The sequence below is a fragment of the Callithrix jacchus genome, chromosome 4, assembly GCF_049354715.1.
Source record: "Callithrix jacchus isolate 240 chromosome 4, calJac240_pri, whole genome shotgun sequence".
Classification (NCBI taxonomy): domain Eukaryota; kingdom Metazoa; phylum Chordata; class Mammalia; order Primates; family Cebidae; genus Callithrix; species Callithrix jacchus.
The window spans coordinates 24664031-24682238 of NC_133505.1; the positions used below are offsets into that span (position 1 = coordinate 24664031).

Genomic DNA, 18208 nt, shown 5'->3' on the forward strand with positions numbered 1-18208 from the left:
TGAATTGGGCACTGGCTGGGTCTTTTTCGTTTGTTCATTTGCTTTTTCGACTTTCTAAGCAATGAGGCATTCCTGGGTACAGAAGCCACTTAGCCGGAGAGTCAGCATACTCTGGAGTGATTGCTGAGGTCAGAAACAAGCCCATTCCCTCCCTCCCACTGGCCCAGCTCCTGGGTGCTAGGATACATCCTCCTTGGGACACCGTCACCTTGTAGGGTCCGAAGATTGTTCAGTTCAGAGTTTCCTCTGTCCCTCGGGACATCTGATTTACCTTCCTGAAGTCACTGTGGTTGCAAGTGTAAAACTATTGACCACTTTGAACATCTGAGGATAAAGTGGGGATTCTAATGGTTTTGATATAGAACCCACAGCTGGTCCCAAGGGCCAATGCCCCGTAACTTAGCACCTTACGAAAGGGTCCCATGGCCTGTTTGTGGCTACCACTGTTGTCTTGGAAGTTGAAGCCCCATGCAGTGGATGTCACCACCACGGTGGTGGCCCACCTGCTTTTGCCCTGGTCTGGAGTGAATCCCTAGCCCCGGCTGTAGGTGTGCCTGGGTAAGTGCACAGGGGAGTACGAGGCAAGGACATGACTGCAGACTTGGATGTGAGGCTTTCTTAAATTCTGACTTTGCAATGGCTCCTTGAACACGTGAACGTCTCACTTGGAGAATGGGGAGCATGGGGGCCTGCTGGAGGGGGTGGAATGAGACCATGCATGTGGACTCCACCAGGGCTGGGCCTTTTCTGCCCTGCTCATGGCTCTATCTCTCACACTTAAGACAGCAGCTCCACTCTCTGGGGCTGAGACTGTGGGGTGCTGCACCTGCTCACCACAAATGTTAGCGGCCGTGATCCCTGTTAACATCCCTGTTTTAGTGATGGTAGTGCCCGCCTACCTGCAGATGGTGAAAGCACAGACAGCCCTGGCCAGGAGCCATTAGGTGCTCCTCAAGTCATCATGGCCAGTGGGCAGTGTGGAGAGCTCCTGCCGTAAGAGCCGAGAACACACATGTGCCCACTGGCGAGTCTGGGTAAGCATTCAAAGGAGCATATGGGGCATTCGAAGGCCACCATACAAAGTTTACTCACGTGCTTTTCCTATATATGAAAAAAGTAGAACTTCCAGAGCTGAGGGGCTTCCTTTCCCATTGCTTGGCTGCCTGACCACCAGCCACGGCTGGGAGCATTGGGCCCCGGTGGAGCTTTGCTGACTTGTTCAGGACGTGGGCACAGCCAGGAGCAGAGCAACCTGGGGAGGGGACAAAGACACAAATGGCTGCTGAGCCTGCACGGCTCTACATGAGGCTCCACTGGTCACAGAATTTATTCTCATGACATTCCCAATTGCTAGTGCCTGCTGGCCCCGTCTCATCAGCGTCTTCAGAGGCCTCTCATAGGGACAGCTAACACATGTGCTGGAAGGATCCTTGGTCCTCAGCTCCAGGATGTGGGCTTTTAGACCATCCTTACAAGGAGGGAAACTCTATGTAAGGTTGTTCTCTCATGTCTCTGTGTCTCGAAGCACCAGATGACAGGACTGTAGGGAAACTTCTCCAAAAGGCCTCAGAGCTGCAAGTCAAGCTCAAGAGCCCTTTAGAAAGGCCTCTCCAGCATTTCCCGAGGTAATGCAGCCCCAGCCTGGCCTGTCCTGAGCCCCGTGGGGGCCATCCACCTAAAGACACCCTCAGGATCTCTGCTTCAATGTGGTGTTTGGAAAAACGCTCCGGAAACCCCAGTTCGAGGCCCAGCTCTACAGTACTTCACTGTTCCTGTGCCCCTGGGAAAGTCACTTTGTCCCTTTGTGCTTCAGTGTCCTCACGTACAGACCGGGGGGACATGTAGATGCCCTGTGGGGTCTGTTCCGGTTTGGATGGTTCCTGCTTCCATCTTTCTCTCCCTGAATAATGATCAGAGCAGTGCCCCTTCTTGATGGCTTGTCAGGTGCTGCGTTCTGAGGTGAGGGCAGTGCATGATGTCTCACGCTGCCCTCACCACAAGCTCTGCGGCAGGCGCTATTATCATCCCCATTTGACAAAGGAGGAAACTGGGCCTCCAGGGGAGGGTCACAGCCATCATGCTGGCATTGGTCACCAGGCTATCCTTCCTATGGGAATCATGTGTTTCTTGAACTGCAAAGTGACTTCATCTAATGGATTAATTTACCTTGTTTTTCCCTCTTTCATTATTTATTCTCCTGTGGGAGTCACATGAAGCAGTCAAGAGCTGGATGTCCCCTTGGCTCCCTGGTGGTAGGGAAGACTCACTTCTGGCACAAGTGCTAGTCAGTCAGAGTGGACCCTGAGGGGGTCTGCAAAGCCCCCGTAGAAACAGAACGAAGGTCTAGGGAGTGGTAAAGAGACACAGGCCCTATGGTCAACCCACTAGTGTTTACACAACTTTTTTTTTGAGGCAGGGTCTTGCTTTGATGCTCAGGCTGGAGTGCAGTGGCATAATCATGGCTCACTGCAGCCTCAACCTCCTGGGCACAAGCAATCCTCCCACATCGGCCTCCCAAGTAGCTGGGACTACAGGGGCATGCCACCATGTCCAGCTGGCTTTTCAAAATTTTTGTAAAGACAGGGTCTCACTATGTTGTCCAGGCTATAGACAGACATTCTTAATGTGGAGGTTGTGGACTTCAGTGTGAGGCCTGCCACCTCCTGCCTATGCACCCTAAGTCACAGACAAGGGAACAGAGGCCTCAAGAAGTCACGGCTTAAGTCATGGCCAACTCCTGTGACTTCTCCAGGCCTCTGTTCCCTCACTTGTAAGATTTAAATAACAGTTGATCCCACCTCATGGGGTGTTGAGGGAAATGATCAAGAAAGGCCTCTGTGAACCCTTTGGAATGTCAGCAACGTCAGCCCTACTCCAGGACCTTAGTATTGGTTTGGCACAAATATAGAGTCACATAACGATGTTTCAGTCAACAACAGATGGAATAGGGGATAGTGATAATACAGTATTTTAACTGTAACTTTTCAGTTTAGAGATACAAATAACATTTGTTACAAGTGCCTACAATATTCCACATAGTAACATGCTGTATTACTCTGTTCTTGCATTGCTATGAATAAATACATGAGACTGGGTGATTTATAGAGAAAAGATTGGCTCACAGTTCTACAGCCTGTACAGGAAGGCTAGTGGCTTCTGCTTCTGGGGAGGTCTCAGGGAGCTTTTACTCATGGAGGAAGGCAAAGCGGGAGCAGGCATCTTTCATATGGCAGGAGCAGAACAAAGAGGGTGGCGGGGAGGGAGGGACTACACATTTTTAAGCAAATGGATCTCATGAGAACTCACTATCATGGGAACAGCACTGAGCATATGATGCTAAACCATCCATGAGAAGCTGATCTCCATGATCTAATCACCTCCCACAGGGCCGCTCCTCCAACACTGGGGCTTACATTTAATCTTAAGATTTGGGTGGGGACACAGATCCAGACCATACCACATGCTGTGCAGGTCAGCAGCCTCTGGCAATAGGCTATGCCATGTGGCCTAGTGGTGTAGTATGCTGTACTGTTTAGGTTTATATCAGTAGACGCCATGATGTTTGCACAATGACAAAGTCACCTACAATGCATTTCTCAGAATGTTTCACTGTTCTTAAGTGACACGTGACTGTATTTGACAAATACTGCTCAGATTCTGGGTCCCAGGACAGCCTCATGGTTGTGCATTTTATCCACCTAGCTTGCTTTCTTAAAGAACGTTAATAAGTGCCTAACCAGTCATGGGGATGAAGGGACATCTTGAAGTGCTGAATCAGAAATGGCCTGCTGGCAAATGCTACTGAAGAGGAAATCACTGATCACATTGTGCCTTCCCACTCGGATCCATCACCTGGGGAATTGTACCTGTGGGCGCTAAAGCCCCAGACAGTGGTTTGATTCCAGGATTGGGTGTGGGACCTGGGGTATGGCTTCCTTAATTCTCTTGCAAATCCAAGGGAAGAGTCCAAATTAATCACATGGTAAGATGACATTAAAGCTGCTCCTTCCCTTAGGAAAGCAGCTGCCCACCCCCATGCCGCTGGCTGATAATGGCCACTCCTCATCAAATATTTATCCCAGCACCTGCAGTCCTCCATCAGCCTCCAGCCTCATGCCAGGGATGGAAGCTGATTATTAAAACTGGTCATGAATGAGGCAGGCAGACTACAAAGTGCCTGGGATGGAAAGAGGGGGAACATCAAAGCCCCATATTCTTCCTTAAAGGTCGCCTTCTGGAAGGAGAGGCTTCCTGCTGGGAAAACCTGAAGGGAGTTTGAGGACCTGGCCCCTCTGTGTGTCTCCAAGACTCTGGGGCAGCTCTTGCCCCTTCCTTTCCTCTCCAGTGGGGCAGAAGGTGGCTAAGCCGAAGTTCTGGGGCCAGAGGCCTGACTCCAAGCCATGGGTTTATGAAAAGCAAATAGATATCCTGCCCTAGCTGGCTCCAAGATGCAACTCCCTTCACTTTCAAGGGGAGACCTAGCATTTCATTAGTGCCCTCTTTGAAGCCTGCCCTTTGCAAAACTGAAAAAGAAGGGAAGGGTGGAAGGAATGGAAGCTGATTCAAAAAGCTTCTTGTATTGTATCTGGAATTTCTGATGTCCCTCTGTGTGGCTTCACTCATTACATGGGTGGAGGAGCCTGTCAGGCAAGAAATCATGCCTGGTGCTTAATGGAACCCAGGGACCAATTAACCACACTGAGCACCAATGCCAGCGGGCAAAGCACTTCTAAAAGGAATAGGAAAGCCCTTCCCCCTTTCCCCAAATAAAAGACAAATGCTTTGTCAACAGCTTTTCAAGAGTGATCTTTTATTTTCTGAAAGTCCTAAAACTGATCCATTTATCGAAAGATGATTGATGCCCCAGTTCAAAAACCGTATCTTTTTCTCTTTCAGCAAATCCTGGAACCCCAAGAGGGCTTCAGCCTGGGTGAAGTGGCGACATCAGAACCTGCCCTCCACGCCCAACAGCTGGACTGCAGCCTCCTGCACAGCCTGATGGATGTGCCTGACCTCTTTCTGGGACAGAGTCCGTTCCATGTGGCGGTAGGTGATGCGGTAGCAGTGGCTGGTCTTGTGCGTCCTACAGAGTGGGGAAGAGAACAAAAGGGAGTGAGGGATGAGGCTGGTCTTGTGCATCCCAGAGACAGGAAGAGAACACAGATGAGTGCGGGATGGACGAGGCTGTGCCTGTAGGAGTAGTGTGGCTTGCCCAGCCAGATCTCTCCAGCTGCAGTGGAGAACCGAGGCTGGGATCCAGGTACCACTTATTGCTAACAATCTGCATCTTTCACAGGAGGAGAAGGTGATAGTCAGGGAAACATGAGCTTGACTAATGGAGACTGCTGGTTTCTCCTGGACTGGGTAAATCAAAGTCCCCTGGGAGAGAAGCTGACAAATTTGATTTCCTAATACACCCTGGAGATCTGGATTCAGCAGGTGGGATGTGGGGCCTGTGCTTTTGAGCCTGTCCCAGGTTCTCCACGTGATTCCAACAAGCAGACAGTGTCAGGGGTCAACCCAAGTGTGCCTCCTCCTTTTTCTTTTTTTTTTTTTTTTAATTTTTATTTTTTATTGCATTTTAGGTTTTGGGGTACATGAGCAGAACATGCAAGACAGTTGCGTAGGTACACACATGGCAGTGTGTTTTGCTTCCTTTCTCCCCTTCACCCACATTTGGCATTTCTCCCCAGGCTATCCCTCCCCTGCCTCCTCCTTTTTCATGTCATGGAAGGTAACTGTGTTTGTGAGGCACACTGCAGTATCAGCAAGGCTCGAGGCAAGGCTGAAGGACTCACTCCTTCAGCACCCCTGTTGGCCGTCCAGGAAGCATACAGGTCACGTATGCCATGTATGTGCTGTGCAGACAATTTAGTCTCTTCTTTACTCATTGGTGTTGACTTGGCTTGCATGGAACAGCTGAGTAATTCTGGAATACATGGAGATGACAGCAGTAGGTTTTTCTATTTGGATGGCAGATGATAAGACACACTGGTCAGTTGATCTCATCAGAAAGACCCCCAGGCCACAAACTGGTGGATTACCTGAGGTCAGGAGTTAGAGACCAGCCTGGCCAACATAGTGAAACCTGTCTCTACTAAAAATACAAAAAAGTAGCCGGGCGTGGTGGTGGGCACCTGTGATCCCAGCTACTTGGGAGGTGGAGGCAGGAGAATCACTTGAATCTAGGAGGTGGAGGTTACAGTGAGCCAAGATTGCGCCACTGCACTCCAGCCCAGTTGACAGTGCGAGACCCCAAAAAAGAAAAGTTAATTTTATGTTACGTAAAATTTTCCTCAATTAAGAAAACAAAAACTAGGAAATCTGGTTTCAGAGCCCAACTATTAACTGTCACCCTTTCCTTTAATCCCATCATCCTCTAAGAAGTGACAAGGTTGGCAAGCTATGGAGAAGGGTAATGTAATTGTTCTGTTAAAAAAAAAAAAAAAGGTGGAATGAGCCCATGCTCCTCTCTTGCTCTGCCCTTCCACCAACAGAGGGCACAGCTGGAGAGGAAGAATGACAGTGAGTGGGGTGGGCTACGCCTGAGGCACTGACGCTTTCATGTCTTTCCTGCTTATACCGGCATGAAAGGTGGTCTGGGAAGCCAGACAGCTGGCTGGGGAAATGAGAGGGCTACCAGGGTAAGGAAGGAAGGGTAAGGGTATGGGGTCAGGGTGGGCACCACGACGTTGCCATTGCCCTCCCCCAACTCATCAGGCACACTCATCAGGACAAGAGAACAAGGAGAGAACAGGCTGCACTGACTACCTGGAGTTTTAGAAGCAAATAAAACTTCTCTTTTATGTACTTGACAGCTTCTACTCATAGGCAAAGTCAATGAGATTGCCCATTACTGAGTCTGAGAGGTCAAATCCCATTATAAGGAGTTTGAAGAGAGATTCTAAAAAAAAGTTTTTTGGTGCTGCAATTTCATTGCATTGGGGTATTGGCTTAAATGAGTTGGTCCCTGGATACAGCTTGAATTTTAAAAATATTTTGGTAGAAGAATCTTAGAATGTTTGAACCTGCAGGGCTTCCACTGTCACCAATTTATTCATAGATTCCTTTAGTCATTCGACAAGCAGCATGCTCCAGTCACTGGCTAGACACAGATAAGCACATGAAGGGGAGCCAGGATCTGCCCTCAACCAGCTCACATCCCGGAGTTAGCAGCCTGCTGAGGTCCTGCAGCAATCCAGGAGCCGGCTGAGCAGAGGACCGTTCCCCAGTATGCCAATGACAGCAGCAGGGGCTGGTACTTGCTTGGCAGCAACGTCAGCCACACCCCACATGGAACCTCATGTTCTCCCAAGAGTTGCTCTTCAGCACATAATTTTTCCCACCTTTGTACCTCGCTAAGAACACTGACATGTGCTGTTTGTCTAGTACAGAGCAGCAGTACAGGGCCCACCAGAAGGCTTCAGATTATCCTGCCTGCTAGGAGCTTACCTCCTGAGTGGGGCAAACGGATGAACGATATCACGGTACATGCTGTGCCCAGGGACCACCTCTTCCACTCTCCCATTGCTGCCCATCAGCTCCCCGTCTGAGAGATTCAGCCTGGCTCTTCAAACTGGAAACATGACTCAAACTTTTCCTGAAACTTACTTTCACTTGGATCCTAGTCCCTGCTCCAGGGTGACTGCCACCTAACTTGACCATCCTAGACAAGAGCAGCAGCTTGTGTGAAGCTGACAGCCAGGGCCGGAGAGGCAGCCCCATGTAGGTTGATGGGAGAGCTGGGCTGGACGGCAGAATGCAACAGCAGGGAGGCGATGGCGTACTTTTGCCTCCTATGAGAGCCCTTAGATGGAAAACAAGGATGTATAGGTGCTGAGTACAGTCAAGTCTGGGTCAGTCTCTCCCCTTCCTTTTTTTTTTTTGAGACAGAGTTTCGCTCTTGTTACCCAGGCTGGAGTGCAATGGCACGATCTCGGCTCACCACAACCTCCGCCTCCTGGGTTCAGGCAATCGTCCTGACTCAGCCTCCTGAGTAGCTGGGATTACAGGCACGCACCACCGTGCCCAGCTAATTTTTTGCATTTTTAGTAGAGACGGGGTTTCACCATGTTGACCAGGATGGTCTCGATCTGTTGACCTTGTGATCCACCTGCCTCGGCCTCCCAAAGTGCTGGGATTACAGGCTTGAGGCACTGCACCCGGCCTTCTCCCCTTCCTTTAATCCCAAAGCTCTCTAAGAAGTGACAAGGTTTGCAAGCTATGGAGAAGGGTAATTTCTTTTAATTGTTCTGTTTAAAGAAAGATGGATGACAGTTCTGTAAATGATTTGTCCAATAAGGCGGAGGGGTGCTGGCCTGGGGAATGAATGTCACCACCTCTGCCTTGCATGTGTTGAGGACTTTGGACCATTGGTTCTTACATTTGCAGTAATAAATTAATCTAAAACATCAGTGACTTAGAACAAATCTCTCTGCCTAGACTTCAGCACATATAATTATTAGAACAATATTATTAGTGTATATGATAATGTTCATTTGTGTAACTCAAAAATATCCATGGAAAACAGTAATACATGTAATAGCAATTAAAAAAAAAAAGATGGAATGAGCCAATGTTCCTCTCTGGCTCTACCCTTCTACCAACAGGTGAAGAATTCTCAAAACGATAAATTCTCAAAACTATAAATGTTTAAAAGGGGTCCCTCGTCAGTGCTTTCTTGTTTTTGTATTTTTTTTTTTCCTGATCGACTTAAGTGATACAACTAACAGGTACGGAAAGTACTGCCAGGAGCGTCCCCGCTCTCCAGTTCAAAGTGTGCCAAGAGATTTTCTAAAGAACTCAGGCTCTCAAGCGTCACTGGAAAGCTGGAATGAGGGGTCAGAGTGCTAGCGAGGGTTGGAGTTCCTCTATCATACAACCACTTGGTTTACTCTGGCAACCAAACAGGCTCTGAACTCGAAATAAAACCTTTCCAGGGGATCCAGCCAAGTCCCAGCTCCTGCAACATACACAATAGTCTGCTTCTCCATCTGTGACAGAGCAGCGACTTCATGTTCTTGGATGGCGCACTCAGCACCTCCCAGAATAGCTTACATATGACCAGCAGTCACTGCAGCTGCCATCTATTCATGCAGGGATTACTCAACGGGAGAGAAGATGCTGTCACGGGGCAGCTTCCATTTTCAGAGTAACAAACACTGGGTTTCCCCGGCTCACTCCTCATCTGTCTCCTGCTTGTCTAAGTCAGAAGCTCAGTCTGGAGCTGCCCACATCAGAGGCACCGTGCTTGGTTGCGAGGGTCAGTACATGCAAGGCTTTCACGGGCAGGGCTGGACTCAGGCAAGATGCACAGTATGACGGAGGAGGAGGAGGAGGAGGAGGAGGAGGAGGAGGAAGTGGGGGTGAGTTCCACGGCCTCTCCTGAAAACATAGAACTCAATGGGCATGGTGGAGTGGAGAACCAGACTTTGCAGCTAGAGAAACCAGGTTCTAATTCCTGCCCTGCCCTTTGCTATCTGTGCGACTCTGGGCAGTTTACATAACCCTCCTTGCCTCAGTGCCCCCATCTGCAGAGTGAGGCGAACAACATTTGGTTTCCAGGGTTAGAAAGGACTGAATGGGGCACGTAGAGTGTTAATACAGAGCCGGCCGCCCATCGTAGGTGCTCAATATCTACTCATCGGCCCATGTTCCTCCTTTACTCCTGTGGCTTATTGGCGAGTACAATCAAACTGCGGGATTGAGGGGCTTCTATTTCCTGTGTTTCTTTTACCCTCCTCTGGACAAGGACTATGACTTTGGACTGAGGATGGGAAGCGATTCTTTCCCAGGGAGCATGGATGCATTAGTTAGCTTTGGCTGCAGCAGTGAAATGAGGAGTGGAAGTCAGGGAAAGCGATGAATTATTGCTCAGAATAAGGCAGGATTAAATAAGTGGTCTGGAAACTAAGTGAATCATTTTTCCCCTTTACCCCTTCTCTATGTTTAAAGCAAACCAAAAGGGAAGAGAAGAAGACATTCAGACCATGAGACTTACGGCTTTCCTGATGAACTGCTCTGGGCTTAATGCAAGAAGAGGACATGGGCCTGGGAGGCAGGAGGCCGGGGTGCCAGCCTAAGCCCCCGTGATGAATGACCGTGTGAGTCTGGGATAGTCATTTAGCTTCCACTGGCCTCATTTTCAACCCCAACGACAGGGCTGGAATAAATGGGCTCTGAGGCTCCTTCTGGATCTAGAATCCCAAGAGTCAGCTCAGAAGACAGAAGAGATCCTTTTACTTTTATTTATTTATTTTTTTGAGACATGGTCTCGCTCTGTTACCCACGCTGGAGTGCAGTGGCACAGTGGCACAATCACGGCTCACTGCAGCGTCGACCTTCTGGGCTTAAGCGATCCTTCCACCTCAGCCTCCCCCAATAGGGGGGAACCACAGGTGTGTACCACCACGCCTGGTTAAGTTTTTGATTTTTTTGTAGACAGGGTCTTGCTACATTGCCCAGGCCAATCTCAAACTCCTAGGCTTGAGCAATCCTCCAGCATTCCCAGAGTCTACACAGGAAGAAAGGGCAAGGCTAGTATGGGCCCATGATCTGAGTCATGAGAGCCATAGGGAAGCGTGCTGGCCTAATGAGGGCTGAGGGCAGCATGGCAGGGCCCATTGAGAAAGCCATCGTGCAGATGAGGGGGCTCCAGCAGTAACAGTGCTCTGGACACCTTTCCACCCCCTCCATCTATTCCCTTTGTTATTTCGCAAATACCATACACGCACTCCCCACAGCTAAGAGGTTCTCCTCATTCTCAAAACAATCTGTCCTGGGCCTGACGTTCCTGTGGGGCCATTCTGAATGGTGCCTCCCCCAGCTCCCAGCCAGCGAACACCGGTGTTGCTGCTCCCTGCTGCTGCTGCTGCTGGGCCTGTGAGTTCCTCCCATAGGGGTTTCTGTTCCTTGGAGTCAGTCACAAGAAACCAGTCCAGATGGTTCCTCTGACAGTTACTGCCTTGGGAAAGACAACTCCAATCCAGGCCTTGACGGAGGCAGGGCCAGAGGCAGAGAGAGAGGGCCTCCCCCACCGGACCCAGCTCCTAGCCAGTGCACGTCGGCAATGTAAGAGTTTCTTAGAGACACGTGTTTTGCAGGCAAGAAATACTTTTTAATATCAAATACTCGCCAAGTCCTCAGGGATGTTTCAAAACATCCCCAGGTTTTTATTCTCATCACTCCCTGTGACTTCTCCGGGTACTTCCCAGTGAGTGTGTCCCACCAAACACTGCCTGGGGGATGTGGCCGAGCTCCTTGGTCCTTGTAGGCGTGTATATATGAAAATAACTGCTCTGGGGAAGCCTTCTAATGGAATCTCTCATGGAGAGGCTTGAGGTGCAGATTAGCCTAGCTCTACCACTTCTCCGTTACAGAGTCTTGGGCCAGTTCATTTCTAGTCCAGGTTCTCCTTCTAAAATATAGATCATGAACTGATAGAGTTTTTGAAGGCGTTGAATGAAAAAGATGTATAGCTAAAATGTTTAGTGTTGTTCAGGTTAACAGTTAACATTGGCATTATTATTTAGGTAGCTGAAGATTATCGTGCCTCTACTTTGGCCCACACAAAAAGACCTGAATGACCTTAGACAAATTATCTGAGCTTCGACATCCTCCTCTGTACGGATGGATCACTGATATGATGCATGCTACAACATACATGAGCCCTAAACACACGATGCTTAGTGTGATTATTACTAGAAATAGAAGTTGGGAACCTACATTATATTGAAAAACAAAACAAAATGGACTCACTGGTGTGCACATGGCAGGGTGGCTGCAGTGAGTCTCATGTGACTGGTTCCAGCCCTCCCCGGATGGAGCATCTCCATGATTTTATTAGCTTAGCAACAAAGATAACTTGCATTGTATACAAATGATCTTTTTTTTAGATCCTCCCGTCATAATGCTATGGCAAGATTTGGTCATATTTAACACATTCTTTTCAACTGTTTCATTATCTTCTAAGCCATCCTCTTACATTTCAAACACGAAGTAATGTCTCATTTTGCACAGATTTCCAAAGCCCTGTGCTTTTCGTTTGTGTGGAAAATTTGGAAGAGATTTTATTTTTCTCTCTGGCTTAGTCTGCAGAGCCAAAGTCAACAGAGCTAACTTTAACTCTGTACTGTTACAAGGCAGCCTCCCAATCGTGTCGGCACTTTGGTGGATGAGTCAGGTTACAGAACAGAAGATTTGTGGCAGGTGAAGTGCTACATTTCTGACTCAAGCAACTGATCCGCTCTTATTTGTTCTGTACTGAAATGGACATTGCAGCTCGTACAAACAGGTGTACGAACTGCTTGATCAATACGCAAATATTCATGGAGTGGCTGTTCTGTGCATGACACAGTGGCAGGGTGAGGGGAAGCTGTATCTTAAAAGTTACCAAAAGAAGGATTAGGCTACATTACAATCTGCATGGGGTGAAGACATTCATACATGAAAAGACAGTCAACAGGATGAAGCGGTTAATATTAAATGTTAAATAAATGATATGGACCATAGAGAACTTGGAGGTCAGCAAAGACTGGCAGAGGAGACAGGATTTGGTCTGGATGTTAAAGCACAAGTAGAATTTTGACAGGTGGAGGGCAAGGAGCGCAGTCCAGCTGGTAAAACATCACCAGAGGTACTGGTGGCAAGGGGCATTCATTGTATTACTTCCCCTTCCATTTCAACAAAGATTTGCTGAGTGTATGTTCTAGGTCCAAATGGCCCAATAGGGACCTCTTTAGAGGGTGCATGATCTACTGGGAGAGGACAGGCTGTGTACAATCACAGAAGGAAGCTGGCTTTGGCCATGGCAATGTCCACAAAGTGGTTCACCCTGCCCAGGAGCGATCAGAGCGGTTTCACAGACTGGTGCCAAGTGAACGGCAGTGGAAGGATGGTACACAACTTTGCCACATGGGTAGGTGGTACAGAGGAAAAGCTCTTTCTGCACAGGGCACAGACAGAATTGTGAGCATGCACAGACCAGTCCAAGGAGAAGCAAATAGTTCAGAGCAGCTGGTCTGCGTGTACAGAGGGTACAAGACAGAAACGGGGTGGGATGCTGCAGGGTGGGGTGGGGTCACAGAGGAGGGCCTTATATTTATGTTTGAGAAGAACTCATCAAAAATCCATCAATCAATAAGCAACAGGAACAACTGGGTGCAGGATCAGGTCCTGAAAAGATTCCTCTGAAAGGCTGGGATGACCGAACTCTGAGCGGCTTCACTGCATACAGAGGCTGGCCTCCTGTTCACTTCAGGTCTCATTCTTGGCAAATAAGAATGGACTACTGAGATGTTAAATAAAAGGCTTGGACCATAAACAAGCCGGAGGTCAGAAAAGACAGGCAGAGGACATGAGAGTACCATGTCACCCACATGGAATTAACAGCCACCTCTGCAAGGAGTGCACTGCAGCATCACCCTCAACCCCCATTATCCATGAGTAGAATTCCCTATGACTGTGATATGTTGTAAAACTTTTATTTCTTTAGTGACCAACGGAAGAAATAGGTTAATTACTTAAAGACTCAGTGTCAGTTAATTATGAAGGAATTACACATTGATAAAGAGAAATTTATATACATTTCCAATGACTGTTATTTCACAAATACCTTTGAGGGGAACTCTGGGTCTAATTAACTGCACCATCTCTTGACAAACAATGAGAGATCGAAGGGAAGAGGGAAAAACAAGAATTTGGCTGGCAGAATGAGCCTCCTGCATCTATAATATTCTAGGCTGGAATACAGCAGTGATATCCTGATTAAATATTCATTATACAAATAACTTGTTCATGAAGTCACAGAGCCAAAGTAAGGCACCTGAGGGGTTTTTGGTCCATGCCTGAGCTCTGCAAGGCCTTACGGTGGACCCTTCTGGGGCAGCTGACTCCGTGCTCTGACAGCGGGGGTTAAAGTGAGCTCTCCTTACACTGAGCTGATGAGTGAGTCCTGTGTTTCTCCTCACTGGCCCTGGATTCACTCCAGTCCTTCTCCCCCATACAGCCCTTCAAAGTCCTCTACTCATTACTGGCAGCAAAACAGCATGACAGCCCTGGCTAGGGAACGCCAGGACCACTGGTGGTCAGAGTGGGAAGGGACCCTGGAGGCAGCACATAGGACGTTTGCCATTATCCACCCAATTAATTTATTCATTCAGCAAATGAATACCGACCACCCGCCATATGCCACGTATTCTGCTAGGTACTGGTGACCTAATTGAGATGTGGGTCACCTTCTACAGAAGTCTAACTTGCAGACCCTGACTCAATAACGGATGAATGAATGACTCTCACACCATTACAGTGATTTAAGAGGGCTAGGGATGGCCACTGGCTGCTTTCAGAGGGCGAAACGCAACCAATGGACCAAAACCCTCTGTCTGTCCACACATATATTCATAACAGAGGTTCTAAGTCAACACACTCCTGGATAATAAACATGGTTAAAAGCGTGGCTTTACGAATGATAAAAGCTAAGCTTTAGGCCCAGAGTAAACACTATTAACAGGTAATTTCCCCTTGATTTTCCCCTGAGAGGGTCACCCAGCACAAAATTCACAAGAGTAAACAGAGTAGAGGCAAAGGGATGTGGGGTAAACAGACTTAACTGGGAAAGCCTTGTCCCTATTTTCTCCCTAACTTAATGGATTGGCTTGCTGCCTTCAGCCTGCCCCAATAAAACCTTTCAACCTTCAAAAGGTTTGAGGCTACTACAACTTTCCCTAAATATTTTCTGTAATATTTGCCAACCACCCCAAGTGAACTCCAACACCTAATGGTGGAAAAAAGCAAAACAAAACAAAACAAACAAGGTTTGACTTGTAGAGGCGACAGAGTAGCATAGAAGACAGGCATCAGTTAAAGAATTACAAGAAATGTAAATTACACAGTGCTAAAGCTTACGGAGGAAAGGTACGTGGTGCCATGAGGCTACATGAAAGGGCTACTGAAGGTCAAGGAATGTTCCCTGTGGAAGTACCAACAAGCTAAGGCCCGACACAGCGTAGGAACCGACAGGGTGAAAAGAAGTGAGAGTGGGTGGTGGGCAGTCCCAGACACAAGGTATGGTGCATATAAAGGCTCTGCTATCTGAGTTCAAGTTCCTATTCTCCTCCTCTGAGCTATAGGATCTAGGTAGATGGCTTACCTTCTCTACATATGAGTTTTCTCACCTATAACATGGAGAAAACAGTCTGCCTGTCATGTCAGGCAGGGAAGTATGGTGAAGCTCAGCTTGGAGCACCATCTCAGGGTCTCCTAGCTTAGATCTTTTTTTTAATCTAATGAAACAGAACCCCGATCTCTCTGCCTTTCCTATTTGTACCCCCTAAATTACCCTGGATGTGGCACAGCTCAAAGCAAAGCTGCTCTAGCTGAAGGGGCAAGAGGATCTCACATACTGGCTTCCGTCCCACTCAGTGCAGCCCTCCCCATACGCTCCTCAGAACCCCTAAGGCTCAGGGGACAACTTTAAATCAACTTTGTTTTTTATAATAGGAGGAAGCGAAGCTTCCAGAGACAGTGATTTGCCCAAATTCATCTCAGAATTTACGAATCCAAGCGAATTTTGTTGAAGATAGGATGGGAACTCATTTGGGGGAATACATTCTTCTAAGGAGAGAGAAATCCTTGCTCTGCGGAGCATAAAGGCAGCAAGATAAGCAGAAAACAGCTTGAGGAGGTCAGACACTGGATTCTCGGCTCAGAGCTCCTCTTTGTATGAGAAGTGACTTGGTGTGAGTCCCTTCACGGCTCTAAGCCTAGATATCCCTGTTTTATAGTAGGGATTCCAGCTGCCTCACAGTGTTATCCAAAGTGGATAGGTTTTTAAGGTACTTTATAAATGACTATTTCAATTTATCACCATAAAAGGAAGACTTCATTTTTGCAAATGGCCCAGCAACATTTAGAGACAAAACTGGTGAGAAAAAGTAATCTGATTGATTAATATTCCATATGTCCAAAGAAGGCATAACTATAAAGTAGCAAGATATGATTCCTGATGTGGCTTATTATTGGGTCTATAAAATTCTTAAAAAAAGAAAAAAGGGAGAACTGGCTGCATTATAGGCCTTCAACATGGACCACATGGAAGGTGGAGTGTTTGTCTGAATTCAGAAGTTGCTAGATGTTTGTGCTTACTACTTTATAGCTGTATCACAGTTATGGCACAGGTCGCGTGGATTCATTTTTACCTTCTAGAGAGGAACGTGACTACCCTATGACACCTCTTCATCTGAAGAGCTAATATGACAAACTGAAGGAAACGCATCCTAGAACCATGTGCTTCTATATGAAAACAACTTTTAAATTCTAAATATGTATAACACTAAAGAAAGCTCTGGGCCTTGCCATCACGCAGTGTTTGTAAAATTGAAGACATTTTGTTAATAGTAACCGAAGCAACAATAGGGGCATGAAAAATTATAAAATTACGCAGCTTCCAGGGCCACATGATCTCACTGGCTGTGATCGGCACAGCCATCCTGAGAGGAGGACACTGTCACCTTCTTTTGCAGAGCAGGGAAGCAGGCCCAGAGAGATAAAGTGACTTAGTGAAGGCCACAGCTAAGATATGGCCTGGCTGGGGCTATGCTCACTCTCTTGTCCTTAAACTCTGCTCATCTTTCATCCAAGCACATTCTGTTCAGCTTATTAGTGTCTACACAGTCATCATCAACTGCCCTCAAACAGTTATTACTCACTAATTAAATTCCAGGATGCTTCTGGAATATGACTAGGACTTTAATTACAAAAAGGAAAAAAAAAAGGATTTCATTGGTAGAACAGTGTAAGGAGTAAAAAGAAAGAAAAATATTTTAAAGGGAAGAATGATCTATTTTGTATTAAATTCTGGGTACTTTAATGCATCTCATTTTATTCCTAATGGAAAAAAGATGAATACATTAAAAAGTCAGAGGGAGGAAACATACAAGGTGGATGGAGCCAGGAAGGCAGACCTGGAAAACACTGAACACAGATTTGCAGGTCATGAGTTGAACTAGTCGAGATATCACCTTGGTTTAGAACTTGCAAACAAAACAAAAGGAAAGCTCCATCCATTTTGTGGTTTGACTTGCCCCAGAGGAGAAGACACGACAGTTCTTTAGGAAAGCAAAACGTATCCCACATAAAATTCTAAAATAATTTTTTACGCGAGGCTTGATACAGAGAAGTTTATGATTAATCATAGCTGCGATTTATGGGTCACTTAGCATATCACCAAGGCACTGAGCTGAATCGATATTTTTACTACAATCCTGTCATATGGAAATTATTTCCACGACTTTGCAGGTGAGAAAATCATAATTTAGAAAGGTTAAAAGTGACTTGTCCAAGGTCACCCAAATATTAGGTGACAGAGGTGGGATTCCAATTTAGGCATGCAACTGCCTCCAAAGCTATGTTCTTAATCCTGGCTAGGAAACATCGTCTGATGTTTGTGGCCAGTGTCCCAGCTATATCCCACTTCAAAGCACTAGCAGGTTTCATAAGGCTGATCCCTTGATGTAACTTGAGGGAACAGCCTTAAAATGTACTTCCATGAAAAAGTAATTTTGCTTGGGGCAAGGGGGTTGGGTTGGGTTCCAGAGCACAGCTGTTGTTTTTTTCTGGAGGTCTGGCTATCTTTGCTACTTGGATAAATCTATAGACTCTCCAGGTCTCAATAAAACAGAAATGACGCTATTTGTTCCTCAGTTAGGAAAAATTGAAGCCATGAGAGTGAAGCATTGTCAGCAACGTGGAACAAGTAAGTACCAATAAAGTAAAAGTCAGAGTCAATCAACTCTTTCAAAATAATACTGAGCTGCAGTTGTCCATTTCCAAACTTCGTGAAAAGAAGTGTTCTGTTCTTGGTATTTTCTTACTTCAAAAGAAAAAAAAAAGATGTCAGGCTTACATTCCTAGTGCACTGGAGAGAAACAAAATAAACTTTCACAAGTTGAAGTCTGTCTATTATGAATACTTAGGCAACATTTACTAAGACTGTCTATGGGGGCTGGGTGTGGTGGCTCAAGCCTGTAATTCTAGCACTTTGAGAGGCTGAGGCGGGTGGATCACGAGGTCAAGAGATCGAGACCATCCTGGCCAACATGGTGAAACCCCGTCTCTACTAAACATACACAAAATTAGCTGGGCATGATCGTGTGTGCCTGTAGTCCTAGCTACTCGGGAGGCTGAGGCAGGATAATTGCTTGAACTTGGC

At 47.0% G+C, this 18208-nt stretch overlaps 1 protein-coding gene across 9 annotated transcripts in view; it reads right to left on the bottom strand.

The window, feature by feature from the left end:
• Nucleotides 1-4793: 4793 nt before the first annotated feature.
• FARS2 (phenylalanyl-tRNA synthetase 2, mitochondrial) overlaps nt 4794-18208 on the bottom strand; it is a 521299-nt gene continuing 507884 nt past the window's right edge. For 8 of the 9 annotated variants that reach the window (XR_013533783.1, XR_008480528.2, XM_035297412.3 and 5 more), the window contains one exon: nt 4794-5083. Coding sequence is in view for 6 of the 9 variants with exons in the window: in XM_054253739.2 (XP_054109714.1) it covers nt 4922-5083 (162 nt within the window). In the remaining 3 variants the exon portion in view is untranslated. Of the gene's footprint in view, nt 5084-5537; nt 17870-18208 lie in introns of those variants that run through there. The other variant, XR_013533782.1, reaches the window with a different exon arrangement.